Source organism: Dendropsophus ebraccatus, chromosome 1, assembly GCF_027789765.1.
Source record: "Dendropsophus ebraccatus isolate aDenEbr1 chromosome 1, aDenEbr1.pat, whole genome shotgun sequence".
NCBI classification, from domain to species: domain Eukaryota; kingdom Metazoa; phylum Chordata; class Amphibia; order Anura; family Hylidae; genus Dendropsophus; species Dendropsophus ebraccatus.
The window spans coordinates 32473683-32494625 of record NC_091454.1 but is presented as its reverse complement, the minus strand read 5'-3'; the positions used below and the strand labels follow the sequence as shown (position 1 = coordinate 32494625).

The 20943-nt window shown below is 41.5% G+C and overlaps 2 protein-coding genes across 18 annotated transcripts in view; both read left to right on the top strand.

The window, feature by feature from the left end:
- Window positions 1-20943, top strand: part of LOC138791484 (protocadherin gamma-C5-like) — a 196689-nt gene that overhangs the window by 93659 nt on the left and 82087 nt on the right. For 2 of the 17 annotated variants that reach the window (XM_069969220.1, XM_069969208.1), the window contains exon 1: window positions 7578-10153. The exons of 12 other annotated variants lie outside the window; for them this stretch is intronic. In XM_069969220.1, coding sequence (XP_069825321.1) covers window positions 7712-10153 — 2442 coding nt within the window. In that variant the 5' untranslated portion in view covers window positions 7578-7711. Of the gene's footprint in view, window positions 1-3948; window positions 4211-7577; window positions 10154-14618; window positions 17205-20943 lie in introns of those variants that run through there. 3 more of the 17 variants (XM_069969221.1, XM_069969207.1, XM_069969236.1) reach the window with 2 other exon arrangements.
- On the top strand, window positions 1778-4004 carry LOC138771038 (protocadherin gamma-C5-like). The gene has a single exon (XM_069950462.1). It carries the CDS (start codon window positions 1778-1780, stop codon window positions 3908-3910), a length of 2133 nt encoding a protein of 710 aa, XP_069806563.1. The 3' UTR covers window positions 3911-4004.

Genomic DNA, 20943 nt, shown 5'->3' with positions numbered 1-20943 from the left:
CTATGGGATCCCGGCCGGAGCGTACACACATCGTATACGCTCCGGCCGGTTCCCATGCGGTGCCGCAAACAACTGACAGGTCCATTATTTGTGGACGGAATTCAATGAATTCCGTCCGCAGAAGGATCTGTCAGTTCACACAGTGAAGCGAGCGGCTCCGGCCGCTTGCTTCACTCTGTGCTATGGGAAGCTCTGATGCGGGCGCGTGCTGATGCGCCCGCATCAGAGCTCCACAGAGGAAAGGAAAGATCATCCGGCCGGTACTTAAGTACCGGCCGTGATGATCTGGGCTGAGACCGGCCTTTCCGTGACCCGGCCGGAGTCACGGAATGGCCGGTCTCATCCGTAGTGTGAACATAGCCCCCAGGTGTATGGCCAGGTGGCCACTTTACCTGAGCATCCAAGCACCCCGATGCTGGATTGAGCACTATGCTCAACCAGGCATAAACGATCAACACTATACTGAGTAATAATAATGTTTGTACACAATAAAAGCTAAGGATAGCAAATATAATTTTCAATTACAATAGGATTGACTTTATTATATCGTGCTTACCAAAGAAGAAGATACTATGACTGTCTAAGTTTTAGTAAGAAAGTTATTTGAATATCCTTATCCTTCTACATTCATGCTCTAGATATTGTATTTGCCATACTTAAAATGCTGGGGCTTTATTATGAGTGGAAGTAAGCGTTAATTCCGATTATTCAAGAAGACCCAGTCAATTTTAACATTTTTATATTATTATGATTATTTAGGTTCTGTGAATTCTAAAAGTTGAAAGAACATTGGTTTAAACCTTCTAAGCTTGAGAACTTCATTGATGTATCCAGGAGGCATTCTTCTTTGTAATACACACTTGAGCAATACTAATATTTAGAGACATGTGTAGCTAAGGAAAGGGAATATCACTTTCATCTGCAGTGAACTACATTGTAGATCAAGGTGCTGGTAACTAAAATAGTGCATGTTCTCTTAGGGATTTAGTTTATTATATTTGCTCACCATAGACAAAAATACTATTACTATCTAGGTTTTAGTACTGTATACAAAGAATTTTAATATCTGCATCATTCTGAATTCATACTACAGGTATACAGGTATATATGCTGGGGCTTCACTTTAAGTGAAACCAATAATCAATTTTGATTACTGAATATAAGCTACTACATTTTTGAATGTTTAAATGACATCTAGGTGTCAACTTTTTATAGATTCTTACAGTTTTATAGTTCCTACTGGCTAATATGTGAGAATACTTGACTATGACTTATTGCACAAGGCAATCACTTGCAATATTATAGCTTCGCCTTCATTTCTCTTTGTCTGGGCTTCTTTATAGGTGTTCTGATTAGTAGCATACAAGGAGCATCCTTTTTTAAATTGAAATGATCAAAAAAGCATAAATTTGGGAACAAGAGATGATTAAAAAAATGTAGATAGCATAAAAACCTAAATACATTTATATTAAACTGTATGAATGTAATACAATTCTTGACCAGAAGAGGGCAGACACGTCATCCAAATTTCATCGCAAAAGCATTTTAGCAGCTCATGTCAGCTGTGCGCTCTCCTCCCCCTGGCTCAGTGATTCACCCTCCCATCTTTCTTCTCACACAAAGAAGAGCTGCTGCTCCGATGAGAGCCCCGTGGATGATCTCAATGCAGGAAAACCTGGATTTTCCCTTTCCTAGGATTGATATTTTGGCTGCTCACACACTTGGATTGATGGGATGATGATTATTTTCTGCACATTTTAGAAGAAGGATATAAGATATGGACAATCAGAGCTTTGTAAAGGCTTGGAAATGGCAAGTAGCTTTCTCCCTTCTCCTTTGTAGCTGGGGCTGGGTCTCTGGGCAGCTGCGTTATTCTATCGCTGAGGAGTCTCATCCAGAGACTGTAGTGGGGAATGTGGCTCAGGATCTGGGGCTGAATGGGGCTGATATTAGGAGAAGGAGACTGAGTTTGGGGTCAGAAGGAAGCAGCAGCTTATTCTCTATAGAGCAGAAGAATGGAGCCCTGGTTGTATATGAGAGGATTGATAGGGAGAGTCTGTGTGGATCCAGCCTGAGCTGTTTACTGCAGATAGAGGTTGTGGCTGAGAATCCTCTGGAGCTGCACAGTCTGGAGATAGAGGTTCTGGATATTAATGATAATTCTCCAATATTTACTAGTACTAATCAGATAATAAAGATCACTGAGCTAGTAACCAGTCCTGGTGAGCAATTCCCTTTAGAGAATGCTCAGGATTTAGATGTAGGAATTAATGGTGTTAGCAAATACACATTGAATAGAAACCCTTATTTTTCATTGTCTGTTAAAACCCGTAAGGATGGGACCCTTATTGCTGAACTGGTGCTGGAGAAGACTCTAGATAGGGAAAAGATAGCAGAGCACAAGCTTATTCTCACTGCTATAGATGGGGGAGAACCAGCCAGATCCGGATCTACACAGATCACCGTCCATGTATTAGATATCAATGACAATCCTCCAGTGTTTGATCAGTCATTATATAAGGTTAATGTCCTTGAAAATATCCCACTGAAAACAATCATATTTAAAGTCAATGCTACAGATCTAGATGAGGGTGTAAACAGTGAATTTGTATTTTCCTTTGACCATCGTACACTAGAAACTGCAAAGGAAACGTTTGATATAAACCCTGTGACAGGGGAAATATTCACTAAGGGTATTGTGGATTATGAAGGGGCCAATTTTTTTGAGCTGTTTGTGAAAGCAGTAGACAAAGGATCTCCTAAACTAGAGGGACGATGTGTTGTTCAGGTGGAAATAGAAGATGTAAATGATAACACCCCAGAAATTACTTTTATATCTAAAAATAATGTAGTACCTGAGAATGCCCCCATAGGGACTGTGGTCGGATTCATCACAGTCAGGGATAAGGATTCTGGTAAAAATGGAGAGATTAGGCTGGAAGTGTCACCAGATTTACCCTTTAGAATCCAGCCCATGTCCCAGCGTTACGCTCTGGTCACTAGTGGACATCTGGACAGGGAGAAGCTCTCACAATATACTATTAGACTGACGGCATCTGACCTGGGGTCTCCATCTCTCAGCAGCCACATTACCATCAGCCTTAATATCTCGGATGTTAATGATAATCCTCCAGCATTTCTACACAATGTCTACAATGCCTTCATAGCAGAAAACAATGAGGCCGGCAGACTGTTATGTACGGTATCTGCTGTAGATCCGGATGAGGGAGCTAATGCAAACCTCATTTACTCCATCGCTGAGAGCCACATCCATGGTTCTCCCGTCTCCTCCTTTGTCTACATTAACTCCGACACCGGGAATATTTATGCACAAAGGTCTTTTGACTATGAACAATTCCAGGTTCTACAGATCACAGCAAGAGTGGAAGATTCCGGATCTCCAAGATTATCCTCCAATGTTTCCGTCTTCATCTTTATTCTGGATACAAATGACAACTCTCCCACCATCTTATACCCAGAGAATACAGGGGAGACCATTGCTCAGGAGACCATTCCCAGATCTGCCGATGCTGGTTACTTAGTCAGTAAGGTGTCTGCAGTGGATGTAGATTCTGGGCACAATGCCTGGCTCCTCTATAGTCTGGCTCCGTCTGCCAGTCCTGCTTTATTCCACATCTCTGAATACACAGGAGAAGTCAGGACTCTCCGAGGATTACATGAGACGGATAACACGGAGCATCGACTTGTGATTGCAGTCAGTGACCATGGGGAACCTTCCATGACATCTACAGCTACCATCATTGTGAATATATTAGACAGTGTAGCTCAGGAAAGTCCTAGATCTCAAGACTTTCTTACAAATGCCAAATCTACCCCAGACCTGACTCTCTATCTTATTGTGTCTCTTGTGGCCATCAGTGCAGTATTTCTGGTCACATTTACTATATAACTTGTCAGGTGCCTTAGAAAGAATTATTATTCAGGGTGTGGATTCTGCTTTACTGACAAATCCCTTTCTACAAGTTATATGGATCAGTACAAACCGACCCTTTACCTGAACACAGATGGCACATTGAAGTACATGGAGGTGCGGATGGCTCCACCAGACGCTCAAGGGTCTTGTTATCCGGCTTGTTTCCCTCCTGTCACAGAAATACCTCATACTACATTACCTAACGCTCATTTAGCAGATATCATCAGGGAGCCAGAACATGTTTCTGATCCCAGCTGGTCTAGTGATGCCAATCAGGTGAGAGTAAGCTTTTGTATACATTTTTTATGTTTATAATATTTCTCGGTCCTCATATGACTGTTTTTATATTGCTTTTACATTTTGGTAATGTTTTCCTTCCGGTATAGTCCTTACTGGGCTTTATTCAGATTTTTATATTGGCTTTTTTTTTTATTGACTTTGTATATCAGTATCTTCTATAATTCCTTTATATGTAGAGTGCCAAACTGAATCCACAGCTCTTAGATTATGCCACTTTGGTCTCTGTCCACACTAGGGCTCACAATGTAATTTCCTATCTATATCTTTATGGTGTGAGGGGAAACCGGAGTAGCACAGTGCTAACCACTGAGCCACCGTGCTGCCTCAAATCTCTAGGACGTTGCTGGTTCCCTTTTTATTTTATTGTTACCAGTTTGTATAATGAGAAATCATTGCATTTACTGGTCACTATTGGAAATAGAAGTCTGATGAGTGACTCAGTTCACAGGTTTTTATTGTATTCACTGTTTACATAAATTCCATGGTGTTTTAGATCGTAGCCAGTGGATTACCATTGACTCTAACTCTGTATGTATATATCTTGCAGATGTGTAATCATTTTTTATTTGGACTTTATTTGACAAAGCTTAGGTATCTGTATTGTCTATGTACTGTAAAGGCTAAGGCTATATAATTATCCTATTTTTACTCGCACCAACCAGGTTCTAGAGATTACAGAACTACTAACACGTCTTGGTGTACAATTTCCCTTAGAGAATGCACAGGATCTTGATGTAGATATTTATGGTGTTGGTCAATACAGACTAAGGCTATGGTCACACGTAATATGAGACCAGCAGTTCCGTGACCCAGCCAGATCATGGAACGGCCGGTTGCAGAAAAGATCTTTCCAGGCCGGTACTGCAGTACCGGAGCCGCTTGCTCCACTTTGTGCACTGACAGGGTTTTCTGGGGCCGCTATTCATTGAATAGCGGCCGCAGAAAACTGAGATGTCAGTTTTCTACGGCGCCGTTTTTACCGATTGCGATAAACCTTTGCAAACTAGCGCTTTTGGGAACAACCTGAAATCATTCTCAATAACACACAGAATCATAGTGGTTAGTTACAATTATTACTATGCTCATTTACTCCTTCTGATCGTTTAGCTTTGAACAATATTATGATTTTGCGCACAATTATTGTCTCATGTAATAGGGCCCTTAGCCAACTAATACTTTCGCTAAACATATCATGTAACACATTGACATATCTTGCATCTTTAATGACTTCCCACCTATGTTTACACTAAAGGCCCCCACACACACACCTTCAATAACTGATGGCCGAGCGATCGTCCATCTGTCAGTTATCTCTCCCACTCTCAGTCCGCCCCATCCAGAGGAACGTCTAGCAAAACTGAGCATTTCCATACTCTCTATGGAGAGGGTTAAGCCACAGCCAAACATTATCTGTCAATGGGTGGTTGGGAGAGCCTTATACACCCTATACTGATGGTTGGACACCAACACGACTGGCAGGTATGGCCAACAAAAGTGTATGGGGACCTTAATATATCAGAAAATTTTATTGTTGTTTGTGTTAGTATTAGATACATTTTGCTTTTAGTGCATGCTTCATCAGATGCCTCTAGGGGAAGTTTATGTATTCCAATAACCAAAGCCAGCATGACAGCCACCATACCCTACTCAACAGGCAGGTTATGGAAGCTATGTAGCTCCATAAAAGGATTATATGACTTTTCTGTTTTGCCATATTTGTCCTTAGATTAATGGATTAAACCCGAGCAACAACCATTTAACACCATAATGATATTGAAGGTTTTTGTAAGAACCAGAAATACATTCAACACATGTGATATTAGCTCTATCGTATAACTTCATCCTTCAACTTCAAACCATTAGAAAAAATATCAGCCATCCTAATCGCAGGACCCTTCATGATCAGCTTGTCTCTCGAAGATCCCTTCATGAAACGGCTTGCTTACTAGAACCTAAATCTTGTATGGCTCCGTTTTTTATGTTTTCTGCTTTGGAACTCTGCCTACTAGGACACATAAAGCTTCGTCCTCGTATCATTCATAATTCTCTGTGTTTTAAGGAACGGTTATATTATAGATCCTGTAGTTATTGTTAGACACAGCATCTCTAGACATACATGTAATTTTTATTAATACATCTATTTTCATCAGTGCATTGTTATACTAACCTGTGTTTTGCAACCAATAGTCAGTGGCTATTATCTGAAGTACTTTAAGGCTATGTTTCAGCTCCGTTTAAAATGACATCCGTTATTTTGAGTCTAAAATAACGGACGTAATTTAGCAGCCTGGCCTCCCCTTAGTGCAATGACTGGTGTTTGGGTGTGGCTTAATTGAAAAGTCCATTGAATTTAATAGTAAAAACAAAGAAAGAACGGTGGAAAATGAAATGGAAAAACGTCCGCTGTTTTCAAAAGACGTCCGGAAATAATCGTGTTTATTATTTTGACGTCCATGGTAAAAACGTCCGTTATTCAATGCATTGTGTGCAGTGGATGTCCTTCTTCCCATTGACTTCAATGCATTGCCATAGCAGTCAGTTAAATCGCGGCAAAAATGGTCTTTTTTCAAATATCAAAATCTGGCGCCTTTTTTCTATTTTTGACGTTCTGTGAACATAGCTTAACACAGATAGGGCAAAGTGATGTAGATCTTGGAGAATACAGCATGTTTTGTCATTTACTACATGTTTATATGCTTATTTTGAAGTGAAAACTCTTAAATGATCTGTCCTAGAAGGGCAACCACTCTTCAGAAGGAAATATGGATATCATAGAGGCGGATATATGTAATTCCTGCAATACAGAAAAAATTAAGACAATGTTAAAATCCTTATTATCTTATTTCTCAGATGGTGCAAATATATAAAAGAGTCCACATCAAGTCTAAGTAATAAATAAAAACACTGGTCTTTGATTTGCATACAATATAAAGTTTGGAAATTTGCTCCGAAGCTGCAATCAATTTTTAGATATTTTAAATATTCAGATTTATTTACAAGTTTTAGATTTTTAGTTTTTAGATTTTAGATGTTCAGAATTATAAACATTTTTTACTTTATTAATTAGTAGTATGTAATATTTTATTATTTAAGATAATTCTAATTTACATTCAACAAATTACTAAGCAAAATATAAAATAATTGCAGTTTTTTGTTCTATTTTCTACATACTTTATTTATTGAATACTGTAATTCTGATTTTTAGTCAGTAGAGGGCAGAAAAGTCATCCAGATATTCTTTGTGAGAATGTACTCATGTCAGCTGTGCGCTCTCCTCCCCCTGGCTCAGTGATTCACCCTCCCATCTTTCTTTTCACACAAAGAAGAGCTGCTGCTCCGATGAGAGCCCCGTGGATGATCTCAATGCAGGAAAATCTGGATTTTCCCTATCATAGGATTGATATTTTGGCTGCTCACACACTTGGATTGATGGGATGATGATTATTTTCTGCACATTTTAGAAGAAGGATATAAGATATGGACAATCAGAGCTTTGTAAAGGCTTGGAAATGGCAAGTAGCTTTCTCCCTTCTCCTTTGTAGCTGGGGCTGGGTCTCTGGGCAGCTGCGTTATTCTATCGCTGAGGAGTCTCATCCAGGGACTGTAGTGGGGAATGTGGCTCAGGATCTGGGGCTGAATGGGGCTGATATTAGGAGAAGGAGACTGAGTTTGGGGTCAGAAGGAAGCAGCAGCTTATTCTCTATAGAGCAGAAGAATGGAGCCCTGGTTGTATATGAGAGGATTGATAGGGAGAGTCTGTGTGGATCCAGCCTGAGCTGTTTACTGCATCTAGAGGTTGTGGCTGAGAATCCTCTGGAGCTGCACAGTCTGGAGATAGAGGTTCTGGATATTAATGATAATTTTCCATTCTTTTTAACGAAAAATCAGATTATAAAGATCACAGAACTAGTAACCAGTCCTGGTGTACAATTTCCCTTAGAGAATGCACAGGATCTTGATGTAGGTATTAATGGTGTCGAACAGTACAGACTAAACCCAAATCCATATTTTTCATTATCTGTAAACAAAGATTCTGGGTCCCTTATTGCTGAGCTAGTGCTGGAAAAAATTCTAGATAGAGAAGAGAAATCAGAGCACAAGCTTATTCTCACTGCTATAGATGGGGGAGAACCGGCCAGATCTGGATCCACCAAGATCACTGTGGTTGTGTTAGATATCAATGATAATCCACCAGTGTTTGATCAGTCACGTTATAAGGTAAATGTACCAGAGAATTTGCCCTTAAAAACCGTAATTATAAAACTAAATGCTACAGATACAGATGAGGGTGTAAATAGTGAGTTCACATATTCCATAGATCAACGTACCACAAATTTAGCAAAGGAGTTATTTGATATAAACCCAATTACTGGTGAAGTATTTGTTAAAGGAGCGGTGGACTTTGAGGATTCCACCATTTATGAATTACTAATAAAAGCAATAGATAAAGGGACACCAATGCATGAGGGCAGATGTCGTGTCCAGATCGAAATAGAAGATGTAAATGATAACACCCCAGAAATTATATTTACATCCAAAAATAATGAAATACCTGAGAATGCCCCCATAGGTACAGTAGTGGGGTTCATCACTATAAAAGACAAAGACTCCGGCAAAAATGGAGAAACAAAGCTTTTAGTATCACCAGGTTTACCCTTCTCATACCAGCCCATGTCCCAGCGTTACGCACTGGTCACTAGTGGACATCTGGACAGGGAGAAGCTCTCACAATATACTATTAGACTGACGGCATCTGATCTGGGGTCTCCATCTCTCAGCAGCCACTTTACAATCAGCCTTAATATCTCGGATGTTAATGATAATCCTCCAGCATTTCTACACAATGTCTACAATGCCTTCATAGCAGAAAACAATGAGGCCGGCAGACTGTTATGTACGGTATCTGCTGTAGATCCGGATGAGGGAGCTAATGCAAACCTCATCTACTCCATCGCTGAGAGCCACATCCATGGTTCTCCCGTCTCCTCCTTTGTCTACATTAACTCCGACACCGGGAATATTTATGCACAAAGGTCTTTTGACTATGAACAATTCCAGGTTCTACAGATCACAGCAAGAGTGGAAGATTCCGGATCTCCAAGATTATCCTCCAATGTTTCCGTCTTCATCTTTATTCTGGATACAAATGACAACTCTCCCACCATCTTATACCCAGAGAATACAGGGGAGACCATTGCTCAGGAGACCATTCCCAGATCTGCTGGTGCTGGTTACTTAGTCAGTAAGGTGTCTGCAGTGGATGTAGATTCTGGGCACAATGCCTGGCTCCTCTATAGTCTGGCTCAGTCTGCCAGTCCTGCTTTATTCCACATCTCTGAATACACAGGAGAAGTCAGGACTCTCCGAGGATTACATGAGACGGATAACACGGAGCATCGACTTGTGATTGCAGTCAGTGACCATGGGGAACCTTCCATGACATCTACAGCTACCATCATTGTGACTATATTAGACAGTGTAGCTCAGGAAAGTCCTAGATCTCAAGACTTTCTTACAAATGCCAAATCTACCCCAGACCTGACTCTCTATCTTATTGTGTCTCTTGTGGCCATCAGTGCAGTTTTTCTGGTCACATTTACCATATTACTTGTCAGGTGCCTTAGAAAGAATTATTATTCAGGATGTGGATTCTGCTTTACTGACAAATCCCTTTCTACAAGCTATATGGATCAGTACAAACCAACCCTTTACCTGAACACAGATGGTACATTGAAGTACATGGAGGTGCGGATGGCTCCACCAGACGCTGCGGGGTCTTGCTATCCGGCTTGTTTCCCTCCTGCTGGACATTTTTCAGAATTTACATTGAGTAAAACTGAAAATGTTCCTCAATTAACTGAACCAACTGGGGGATCTAATCCCTTATCCAGCGCAGACTTGTGTAATGATCCCAATCAGGTGAGATATAAGTGAAACGGCTCATGTTATTTGTGATGCCTCTCTTGCCTTTGTATCGGGTCTTCTTGAGTTTTTTAACTAGAATATATAATTTAATATACTGGATGCAAATGTGTTTCATAACCTCTGTAAGTTGTAGAAATTGATTATTCATGTAGTTTATTAGGCCCTTTTCCTATAACCTGCTAACCTATATTATATTATATACTATATTATGGTGCCAGTAGACATCTCTAGGCCCATGTAAATCCTTTGGGAGATCCATGTTTTTCCCATATTTTATTTCTATGATAGAGTTTTTTCCTATTTTACCTAAGATCATTTTTAGGGGAGAACGTTAAACCTTACAGAGACAATATACAAAATATCAGTATGACGCAGAGGCTATAAATGCCTCCATCCAATGTATGTGAGATCTAGCTTTTGCAGTATTGATTTTTGTTTTATGGTCTTTTATGTATGAGTAGATATGGGTAGTTTAAAATTGTATTTCTTCTATATGGGAATAATATAATCATTCAAGGATAAGAGGTCATGAGTTCAACGAAGCCTGACTAATATAAGCACTCTGTATGAAGGTTTTAATCTAAAAATAAATGTTCCAGAAAATTCTAGACTGTATGTAGGACACAGAAAGATGGTAAAAGCTTTTCTCTCTATATTTGTAGCATAATCATCACACATTGGATAGGATCCAATTTATAAAACTGGTTTATGCATTTATGTTATCTATAACCTGGAGAGATATTAAAGAAGCAGTTCACTTTTTATTTTTTTCGCCCCCTCGGGTAGCCGCTGTCATGTATACTTACAGAAGATGATCGGTGTCCCGTTCCCGTCGGTCAGTTCCGTCCCGCGGTGCCGTTCACATCGGGCGCGCGCTCACTTCTGCCGGCTGCTGCGAGTCCTCTTCTCTGCCCAGTGATTATACGCCGGAAGTCACTCGCTTCCATGCATTCTCTATGGAAGCGCGTGACTTCCGGCGTTCAAATGACAAGGGAGAGAAGAGGAGTCACAGCGCCGGCGAAAGTGAGCGCGCGCCCCGATGTGAACGGCACCGCGGGACGGAACTGACCGACGGGAACGGGACACCGATCATCTTCTGTAAGTATACTTGACAGCGGCTACCCGGGGGGGCGAAAAAAATAAAAAGTGAACTGCTTCTTTAAGCTAAAATATTTATTATGATCTTTTTATGGCATATACCTACAGTATCTATACATAGGAACAATAGACAACTTGAGGCTACTTGTTCGCACCACATCCACAATAATAATAAAATAAAAGGTTTCAAATTCGAGATGTAGAAGGTCTAGGTACATGCCAGCCTCATTCATCTACTAGAGAAACGGTTGTAGCTGTGTCGCCTACTAATAAGATCATGCAGATAATAAAAATACAATACTGTGTTCCTTATGTTAGTGTAGACATGGTGAAAACATACTGGATGTTACAGAGGACTTTTTCTGAAATGTTATTCAGTGTACAAATTGCTATTATCACTCTATATGACTTAAACTGAGGATGAAAGCATTATACAATGGGTTCCCAAAATACTTGTACCCTTCTCTTTGAATTCAGAATTTTATCCCTTAAAATCCAAAGTACCCAGACTTGATGATTAATTTAAACATTTGGTAGAGAGTATTCTCAAGGCTCTCAAGGAATTTTGTGTAAAATCTGTCACATAGTAATAAGTCCGAGAAAAATTGTGATGTCCTCCATAGCCTTTAAGGGGTGGCAACCTTAGAACACTTTTTGTAACACTATAGTAATGGTTGTAAAAGGACACTCATACAAAGTGCCTTCATTACAGGCCTATTTTTTTATAACCATGCCGTTCCGCCTACCCACTGCTCCATCCATCCATAGTGTACTATGGAGGATATGTAAGGATCACAACACTGTGATGTGTATGTTTGTATGGATGGCTTTATGGATGGAGACACTGATCAGCCATGACACTAGGACAGGGGATCAGTGTGGGGGAGGAACGTCATAGGTATCATGAATAGGCCTGCAATGAAGGTACTCTGTATAAGTTTTATAATCATTAATTTACACTAAAAATGTATTATAAGGGGGCTGGTCCCTGTGCGCTAAATGAAAGACTAGTAATAAGGTTTGTGGAAAAAGGAGTATCGCTAGTCATTCTGGACTCAGGTCTGTATGTAAAACAAGCATATTCTATCTTGGATAACACCAACACCTACCTTAGAATTGAGATCCTACCAGTAACTTTGGCATAAATAAGTTTTTTCAGGAAGGTGTATGGAGGCAATTGCAACTAGACAGTGAGAACAACTTTTCCTCACCATCCATCTATGCCAGTATTCCTTGGCTTGGCAAAACTGCATAAAGGTGTTTTTCCCCCAAACCTAAGTCCAATCGTCGCAGGCATTGCGTCCATCAGCATGGTCTATTGGCCCGGCAGCCTCCTGCAGTCATTGGTTTGTTAATGAGCAGGCTTCCTTCATGCTAAAGGGCCAGTCTGGAAACTTATTTTAATGATTTAAAGATCCATATCGTGGTAAATACTAGAAATCAAAGTATTTTAGGAGTGATACCTTTATTGGCCAACAAAAAACTGTTAGAGCTGTGAGCTTTCGGGATTCACAAGATCCCTTCGTCAGACAAGTTCACAAATGAATGGGCATTCATTTGTGAACTTGTCTGACGAAGGGATCTTGTGAATCCCGAAAGCTCACAGCTCTAACAGTTTTTTGTTGGCCAATAAAGGTATCACTCCTAAAATACTTTGATTTCAAGTATTTACCACAATATGGATTTTTCTGGCTAACACGGTACCATACTATACATTTTTCTATAATGATTTAAAGATAATTTCTATTGGGTAACATATGATGTCAAGAGACAGTGTGCATTACCTTATTATTCAACATGTGACTGGTTACCTTTCACCTAAGAAATTGTAGCACATATAATGGTGATTTTCTATTATTTATTATTATAGCTGTTCAATATCTTCTAGAGTCAAATTTCTTTATGGTCCATGGTGTATTCGTTCTTCAGGTACAAGGTGATCCCATTCTTCCCTACCCTTGCAAACCTCTTTATAGCCGGGTGGGAGGAAGGCTATTTTGTTTTCCACAAAAATTCCTTTTAGGGACTATATGGTACAGTATGGGTGCTACATCAATGACCTCAAGTTGGTGTGGGGTTTTAATTTAGCACCTATAAAGAACTTATTTGGGTATAATAATATTACTTTACTTATCTTGTGACTTACAAACAGTTATAATAAAGCTACATATCTTTTTCGAACATTAAGTTGAAGGATGGTTGCATCAGGGGTTAGGGTCTTACCTCCCTTTACAGAAAACTCTTGTTGAGGAAGAATAATGTGTTCAAAGCATGTAGTTTTATATTCACATAACACAATTACTAACCATTGTGGCTATTAGAGATGAGCGAACCGGCTGAGGTTCGGGTTCGTATGAACCTGAACTCTCGGCTTTTGATTCCCACTGTCTGCCCGCTCCGTGGAAAGGGTGGATACAGCTGAGGACCGCCTGGAAAACTGGGATACAGCAATAGCCATAGGCTGTATCCCAGTTTTCTAGGCGGTCCTCAGGCTGTATCCACCCTCTCCACGGAGCGAGCAGACAGCAGGAATCAGAAACCGAGAGTTCAGGTTCATACGAACCCGAACCTCAGCCGGTTCGCTCATCTCTAGTGGCCATCCCCACATGTGATTTTATCAGGACTAAACATGTAGGCAAAACAGATGCCAAAAATATTCCAGTGAATAAAGCACCATAAGCCAGAGGTTGGCATGGAAAGAGCTGGAAAGAGCAGGGCATGTCCTGTGTAGCACTTATTTACTGAGAGTAGTGCCATATACTAAGTAGACTGATCTTATATATTTTGTTGCGTAAAAGATTTTTTCTATTACATTTTTTATTATATTTTGTGGTTATGGTGATGTGTTAACCTTAAAAATAATAAAGGATTGGAATAAGAAAAGAAGGAACACACTGACTTTGGGAAGGGAGGCACTTCATACACATAGACATAGAGTTGGTTGCGGTATATGCTCTGTTACTGCTCTCAAAGGGGATTTGTTGCTTCCCATTGTTCAATAATGGGGGGAGAAAAACTGGGAAATTTTCAATATTTCAGTATTTAAGTTGCTCATTACATTACATAGAATTAACATTATTACTGAATCCTGAAGACTATGAAATTAAATTCACATTTTATTTATAATTTATTTCTACTGATGTCATCATTAGTTCAAAATTCAGAGCTATTTAATTCTTTCTTCTTTTCGGTATTGTAAATAATGAAACACATATTGTAGTTATCTACATTTTCCAGAAGAGGGCGGAAAAGTCATCCAGATATTCTTTGTGAGAATGTACTAATGTCAGCTGTGCGCTCTCCTCCCCCTGGCTCAGTGATTCACCCTCCCATCTTTCTTCTCACACAAAGAAGAGCTGCTGCTCCGATGAGAGCCCCGTGGATGATCTCAATGCAGGAAAACCTGGATTTTCCCTTTCCTAGGATTGATATTTTGGCTGCTTACACACTTGGATTGATGGGATGATGATTATTTTCTGCACATTTTAGAAGAAGGATATAAGATATGGACAATCAGAGCTTTGTAAAGGCTTGGAAATGGCAAGTAGCTTTCTCCCTTCTCCTTTGTAGCTGGGGCTGGGTCTCTGGGCAGCTGCGTTATTCTATCGCTGAGGAGTCTCATCCAGGGACTGTAGTGGGGAATGTGGCTCAGGATCTGGGGCTGAATGGGGCTGATATTAGGAGAAGGAGACTGAGTTTGGGGTCAGAAGGAAGCAGCAGCTTATTCTCTATAGAGCCGAAGAATGGAGCCCTGGTTGTATATGAGAGGATTGATAGGGAGAGTCTGTGTGGATCCAGCCTGAGCTGTTTACTGCATCTAGAGGTTGTGGCTGAGAATCCTCTGGAGCTGCACAGTCTGGAGATAGAGGTTCTGGATATTAATGATAATTCTCCAATATTTCCAAACAAAGAGCAGATACTGAAAATTACAGAACTAGTAACAAGTCTAGGTTTGCATTTCCCATTAGAAATAGCACAGGATTCAGATGTGGGTCTTAATAGTGTTAACCAGTACACTTTAATTCCAAATCCATATTTTTCATTGTCTGTTACAAACCGTAAGGATGGAACCGTCATTGCTGAACTGGTATTGGAGAAAAATCTTGATAGGGAAGAAAAATCAGAGCACAAGCTTATTCTCACTGCTATAGATGGGGGAGAACCGGCCAGATCCGGATCTACACAGATCACTGTCCATGTATTAGATATTAATGATAATCCACCAGTGTTTGATCAGTCACATTACAAAATACATTTATTAGAAAATGTTCCCTTAAACACAATTATTACAAGGCTTAATGCTACAGATCTAGATGAGGGACCAAATGGGGAAATATTATATTCCTTTGATCACCATACTTTAAATTCAGCCAAGCAAATATTTGACTTAAATCTACAGACGGGAGAAATATTCATCAAGGGAACAGTGGATTATGAGGAAGCAAAGTTTTACGAGCTCTCAGTGAGAGCAGTAGACAAAGGGTCTCCTAAACTAGAGGGACGATGTGTCGTTCAGGTGGAAATAGGAGATGTAAATGATAACACCCCAGAAATTACATTTATATCTAAAAACAATGAGGTTCCTGAGAACGCCCCCATAGGGAATGTGGTCGGATTCATCACAGTCAGGGATAAGGATTCTGGTAGAAATGGAGAGATTAGGCTGGAAGTGTCAGCAGATTTACCCTTTAGAATCCAGCCCATGTCCCAGCGTTACGCTCTGGTCACTAGTGGACATCTGGACAGGGAGAAGCTCTCACAATATACTATTAGACTGACGGCATCTGATCTGGGGTCTCCATCTCTCAGCAGCCACATTACCATCAGCCTTAATATCTCGGATGTTAATGATAATCCTCCAGCATTTTTACACAATGTCTACAATGCCTTCATAGCAGAAAACAATGAGGCCGGCAGACTGTTATGTACGGTATCTGCTGTAGATGCGGATGAGGGAGCTAATGCAAACCTCATTTACTCCATCGCTGAGAGCCACATCCATGGTTCTCCCATCTCCTCCTTTGTCTACATTAACTCCGACACCGGGAATATTTATGCACAAAGGTCTTTTGACTATGAACAATTCCAGGTTCTACAGATCACAGCAAGAGTGGAAGATTCCGGATCTCCAAGATTATCCTCCAATGTTTCCGTCTTCATCTTTATTCTGGATACAAATGACAACTCTCCCACCATCTTATACCCAGAGAATACAGGGGAGACCATTGCTCAGGAGACCATTCCCAGATCTGCTGGTGCTGGTTACTTAGTCAGTAAGGTGTCTGCAGTGGATGTAGATTCTGGGCACAATGCCTGGCTCCTCTATAGTCTGGCTCAGTCTGCCAGTCCTGCTTTATTCCACATCTCTGAATACACAGGAGAAGTCAGGACTCTCCGAGGATTACATGAGACGGATAACACAGAGCATCGACTTGTGATTGCAGTCAGTGACCATGGGGAACCTTCCATGACATCTACAGCTACCATCATTGTGAATATATTAGACAGTGTAGCTCAGGAAAGTCCTAGATCTCAAGACTTTCTTACAAATGCCAAATCTACCCCAGACCTGACTCTGTATCTTATTGTGTCTCTTGTGGCCATCAGTGCAGTTTTTCTGGTCACATTTACTATATTACTTGTCAGGTGCCTTAGAAAGAATTATTATTCAGGCTGTGGATTCTGCTTTACTGACAAATCCCTTTCTGCAAGCTATATGGATCAGTACAAACCAACCCTTTACCTGAACACAGATGGCACATTGAAGTACATGGAGGTGCGAATGGCTCCACCAGATGCTCCGGGGTCTTGCTATCCGGCTTGTTTCCCTCCTGCAGATTTTCAAGGTTTTACATTGAGTAAAACTGAAAATGTTCCTCAATTAACGGAACCAACTGGGGGATCTATTCCCATATCTAGCTCCGACTGGTGTCATGATCCCAATCAGGTGAGAGATTAGTGATACTGTCTTTATTATTTTTTATGGCTCCTTTGTCATATTGAGGCTTTATTCTGAAGGAGTTGGTGCACTGATTTATGTATAACAGTATGTATAACTTTTCAAACAGCCATATGTTTTTTAAAATTTTATTCTTATTTTTTTTATCTTTTGGGATGTTGAATGTCCATGGTTAATTTTGAATATTTATTTGTTATATCTCCATATTGTATATGACCTTTAGACTTAGTCTTTTTAGATGAGCTGTTTAATGGATATTTGAAAACAAAGAAAGCCTGTGTGTGAGGAACCTGGTGGTCTCATTACATTTTCTATACATCTATTATAAGTGTACTTTAGAGCAGTGCTTCTCAAACTGTGAGGCAGGCCTCATCAGTGACGTGTCCCCTGTTGGTGAGGCTCAGCTGAGGAAGTATTTTTTACTAATGTGACTATAAGTTGCAACAATCTCTGGTTTAGGAACATTATTGGCTTTGGAATATTATTGGCCTATTTTGGTGTGTTTGAGACCCGGCATCCTCTTGCTGGGTCTGATGAGGCCTGGCATCCTCATGGTCTGTCTAATGAGGCCCGGCATTCTCTTGGTCTGTCTGATGAGGCCCGGCATCCTCTTGCTGGGTCTGATGAGGCCCGGCATACTCTGTGTATCTGTTGAGGCCCGGCATTCTCTTGGTGTGTCTGATGAGGCCGGGCATCCTCTTGGTGTGTTTGATGAGATCCTGGTGGTCTCATTACATTCTCTATACATCCATTATAAGTGTTCTTTAGAGTAGTTTTTCTCAAACTGTGAGGCAGGCCTCACCAGTGAGGTGTCCCCTGTTGGTGAGGCTCAGCTGAGGAATTATTTTTTACTAATGTGACTATAAGTTGCAACAATCTCTGGTTAAGGAACATTATTGGCTTTGGAATATTATTGGCCTATTTTGGTGTGAGCCGGCATCCTCTTGCTGGGTCTGATTAGGCCTGGCATCCTCATGGTCTGTCTAATTAGGCCCGGCATTCTCTTGGTCTGTCTGATGAGGCCCGGCATCCTCTTGCTGGGTCTGATGAGGCCCAGCATCTTCTTGGTCTGTCTAATGAGGCCCGGCATTCTCTTGGTCTGTCTGATGAGGCCCGGCATCCTCTTGGTCTGTCTGATGAGACCTGGCATCCTCTTGGTGTGTCTGATGAGGCTGGGCATCCTCTTGGTGTGTTTGATGAGATCCTGGTGGTCTCATTACATTCTTTATATATCCATTATAAGTGTCCTTTAGAGTATTGCTTCTCAAACTGTAAGGCAGGCCTCATCAGTGACGTGTCCCCTGTTGGTGGGGCTCAGCTGAGGAATTTTTTTTTTACTAATGTGACTATAAATTGCAACAATCTCTGGTTTAGGAACATTATTGGCTTTAGAATATTATTGGCTTATTTTGGTGTTTGGTGTGTTTGATGAGGTGCGGCATCCTCTTGCTGGCTCTGATGAGGCTTGGCATCCTCTCGGTGTGTCTGATGAGGCCCGGCATCCTCTTGGTCTGTCTGATGAGGCCCAGCATCCTCTTGGTTTGTCTGATGAGGCCCTGCATTCTCTTGGTCTGTCTGATGAGGCCCGGCATCCTCTTGGTCTGTCTGATGAGGCCCAGCATCCTCTTGGTCTGTCTGATGAGGCCCGGCATTCTCTTGGTCTGTCTGATGAGGCCCGGCATCCTCTTGGTCTGTCTGATGAGGCCCAGCATCCTCTTGGTCTGTCTGATGAGGCCCGGCATTCTCTTGGTCTGTCTGATGAGGCCCGGCATCCTCTTGGTCTGTCTGATGAGGCCCAGCATCCTCTTGGTCTGTCTGATGAGGCCCGGCATTCTCTTGGTCTGTCTGATGAGGCCCGGCATCTTCTTGGTCTGTCTGATGAGACCTGGCATCCTCTTGGTGTGTCTGATGAGGCTGGGCATCCTCTTGGTGTGTTGGATGAGATCCTGGTGGTCTCATTACATTCTTTATATATCCATTATAAGTGTCCTTTAGAGTATTGCTTCTCAAACTGTAAGGCAAGCCTCATCAGTGACGTGTCCCCTGTTGGTGGGGCTCAGCTGAGGAATTTTTTTTTTTACTAATGTGACTATAAATTGCAACAATCTCTGGTTTAGGAACATTATTGGCTTTAGAATATTATTGGCTTATTTTGGTGTTTGGTGTGTTTGATGAGGTGCGGCATCCTCTTGCTGGCTCTGATGAGGCTTGGCATCCTCTCGGTGTGTCTGATGAGGCCCGGCATCCTCTTGGTCTGTCTGATGAGGCCCAGCATCCTCTTGGTTTGTCTGATGAGGCCCGGCATCCTCTTGGTCTGTCTGATGAGGCCCAGCATCCTCTTGGTCTGTCTGATGAGGCCCGGCATTCTCTTGGTCTGTCTGATGAAGCCCGGCATCCTCTTGGTCTGTCTGATGAGGCCCAGCATCCTCTTGGTCTGTCTGATGAGGCCCGGCATTCTCTTGGTCTGTCTGATGAGGCCCGGCATCCTCTTGGTCTGTCTGATGAGGCCCAGCATCCTCTTGGTCTGTCTGATGAGGCCCGGCATTCTCTTGGTCTGTCTGATGAGGCCCGGCATCTTCTTGGTCTGTCTGATGAGACCTGGCATCCTCTTGGTGTGTCTGATGAGGCTGGGCATCCTCTTGGTGTGTTTGATGAGATCCTGGTGGTCTCATTACATTCTTTATATATCCATTATAAGTGTCCTTTAGAGTATTGCTTCTCAAACTGTAAGGCAAGCCTCATCAGTGACGTGTCCCCTGTTGGTGGGGCTCAGCTGAGGAATTTTTTTTTTTACTAATGTGACTATAAATTGCAACAATCTCTGGTTTAGGAACATTATTGGCTTTAGAATATTATTGGCTTATTTTGGTGTTTGGTGTGTTTGATGAGGTGCGGCATCCTCTTGCTGGCTCTGATGAGGCTTGGCATCCTCTCGGTGTTTCTGATGAGGCCCGGCATTCTCTTGGTCTGTCTGATGAGGCCCAGCATCCTCTTGGTCTGTCTGATGAGGCCCTGCATTCTCTTGGTCTGTCTGATGAGGCCCGGCATCCTCTTGGTCTGTCTGATGAGGCCCAGCATCCTCTTGGTCTGTCTGATGAGGCCCGGCATTCTCTTGGTCTGTCTGATGAGGCCCAGCATTCTCTTGGTCTGTCTGATGAGGCCCAGCATCCTCTTGGTCTGTCTGATGAGGCCCAGCATCCTCTTGGTCTGTCTGATGAGGCCCAGCATTCTCTTGGTCTGTCTGATGAGGCCAAGCATCCTCTTGGTCTGTCTAAAGAGGCCCAGCATCCTCATGGTCTGTCTGATGAGGCCCGGCATCCTCATGGTCTGCCTGATGAGGCTGGAGACATCACTTTGTTTTATTGGGGTTAGGCTCCAGAATAAAAAGTTTAAGGAGTCCTGCTCTAGGCTACATACCAATATACTATTTCTACTAACATTACTTTTTCTTCAATATAGAATGTATAATGGTTATAATGTTTCATAGTATGAATTATGGAGCAAAATTATCATTTTTTTTTTTTTATCAGAGCTTTTATAATTGAAGTGAATCTGTCAGCTCCTCCTTTTGGTATGCTAAGCCACGAGCATGATCTTAGGCAAATAACGTGTAGTGTCCACTATTAAGCCTACTCAGTCCCACTTTTTTATTTTAATTGGCTTTTTAATTTTTTGTAATAATAGACCCTTACTTGCACACTGTGTCGATGAACCAAGGACAGTACAT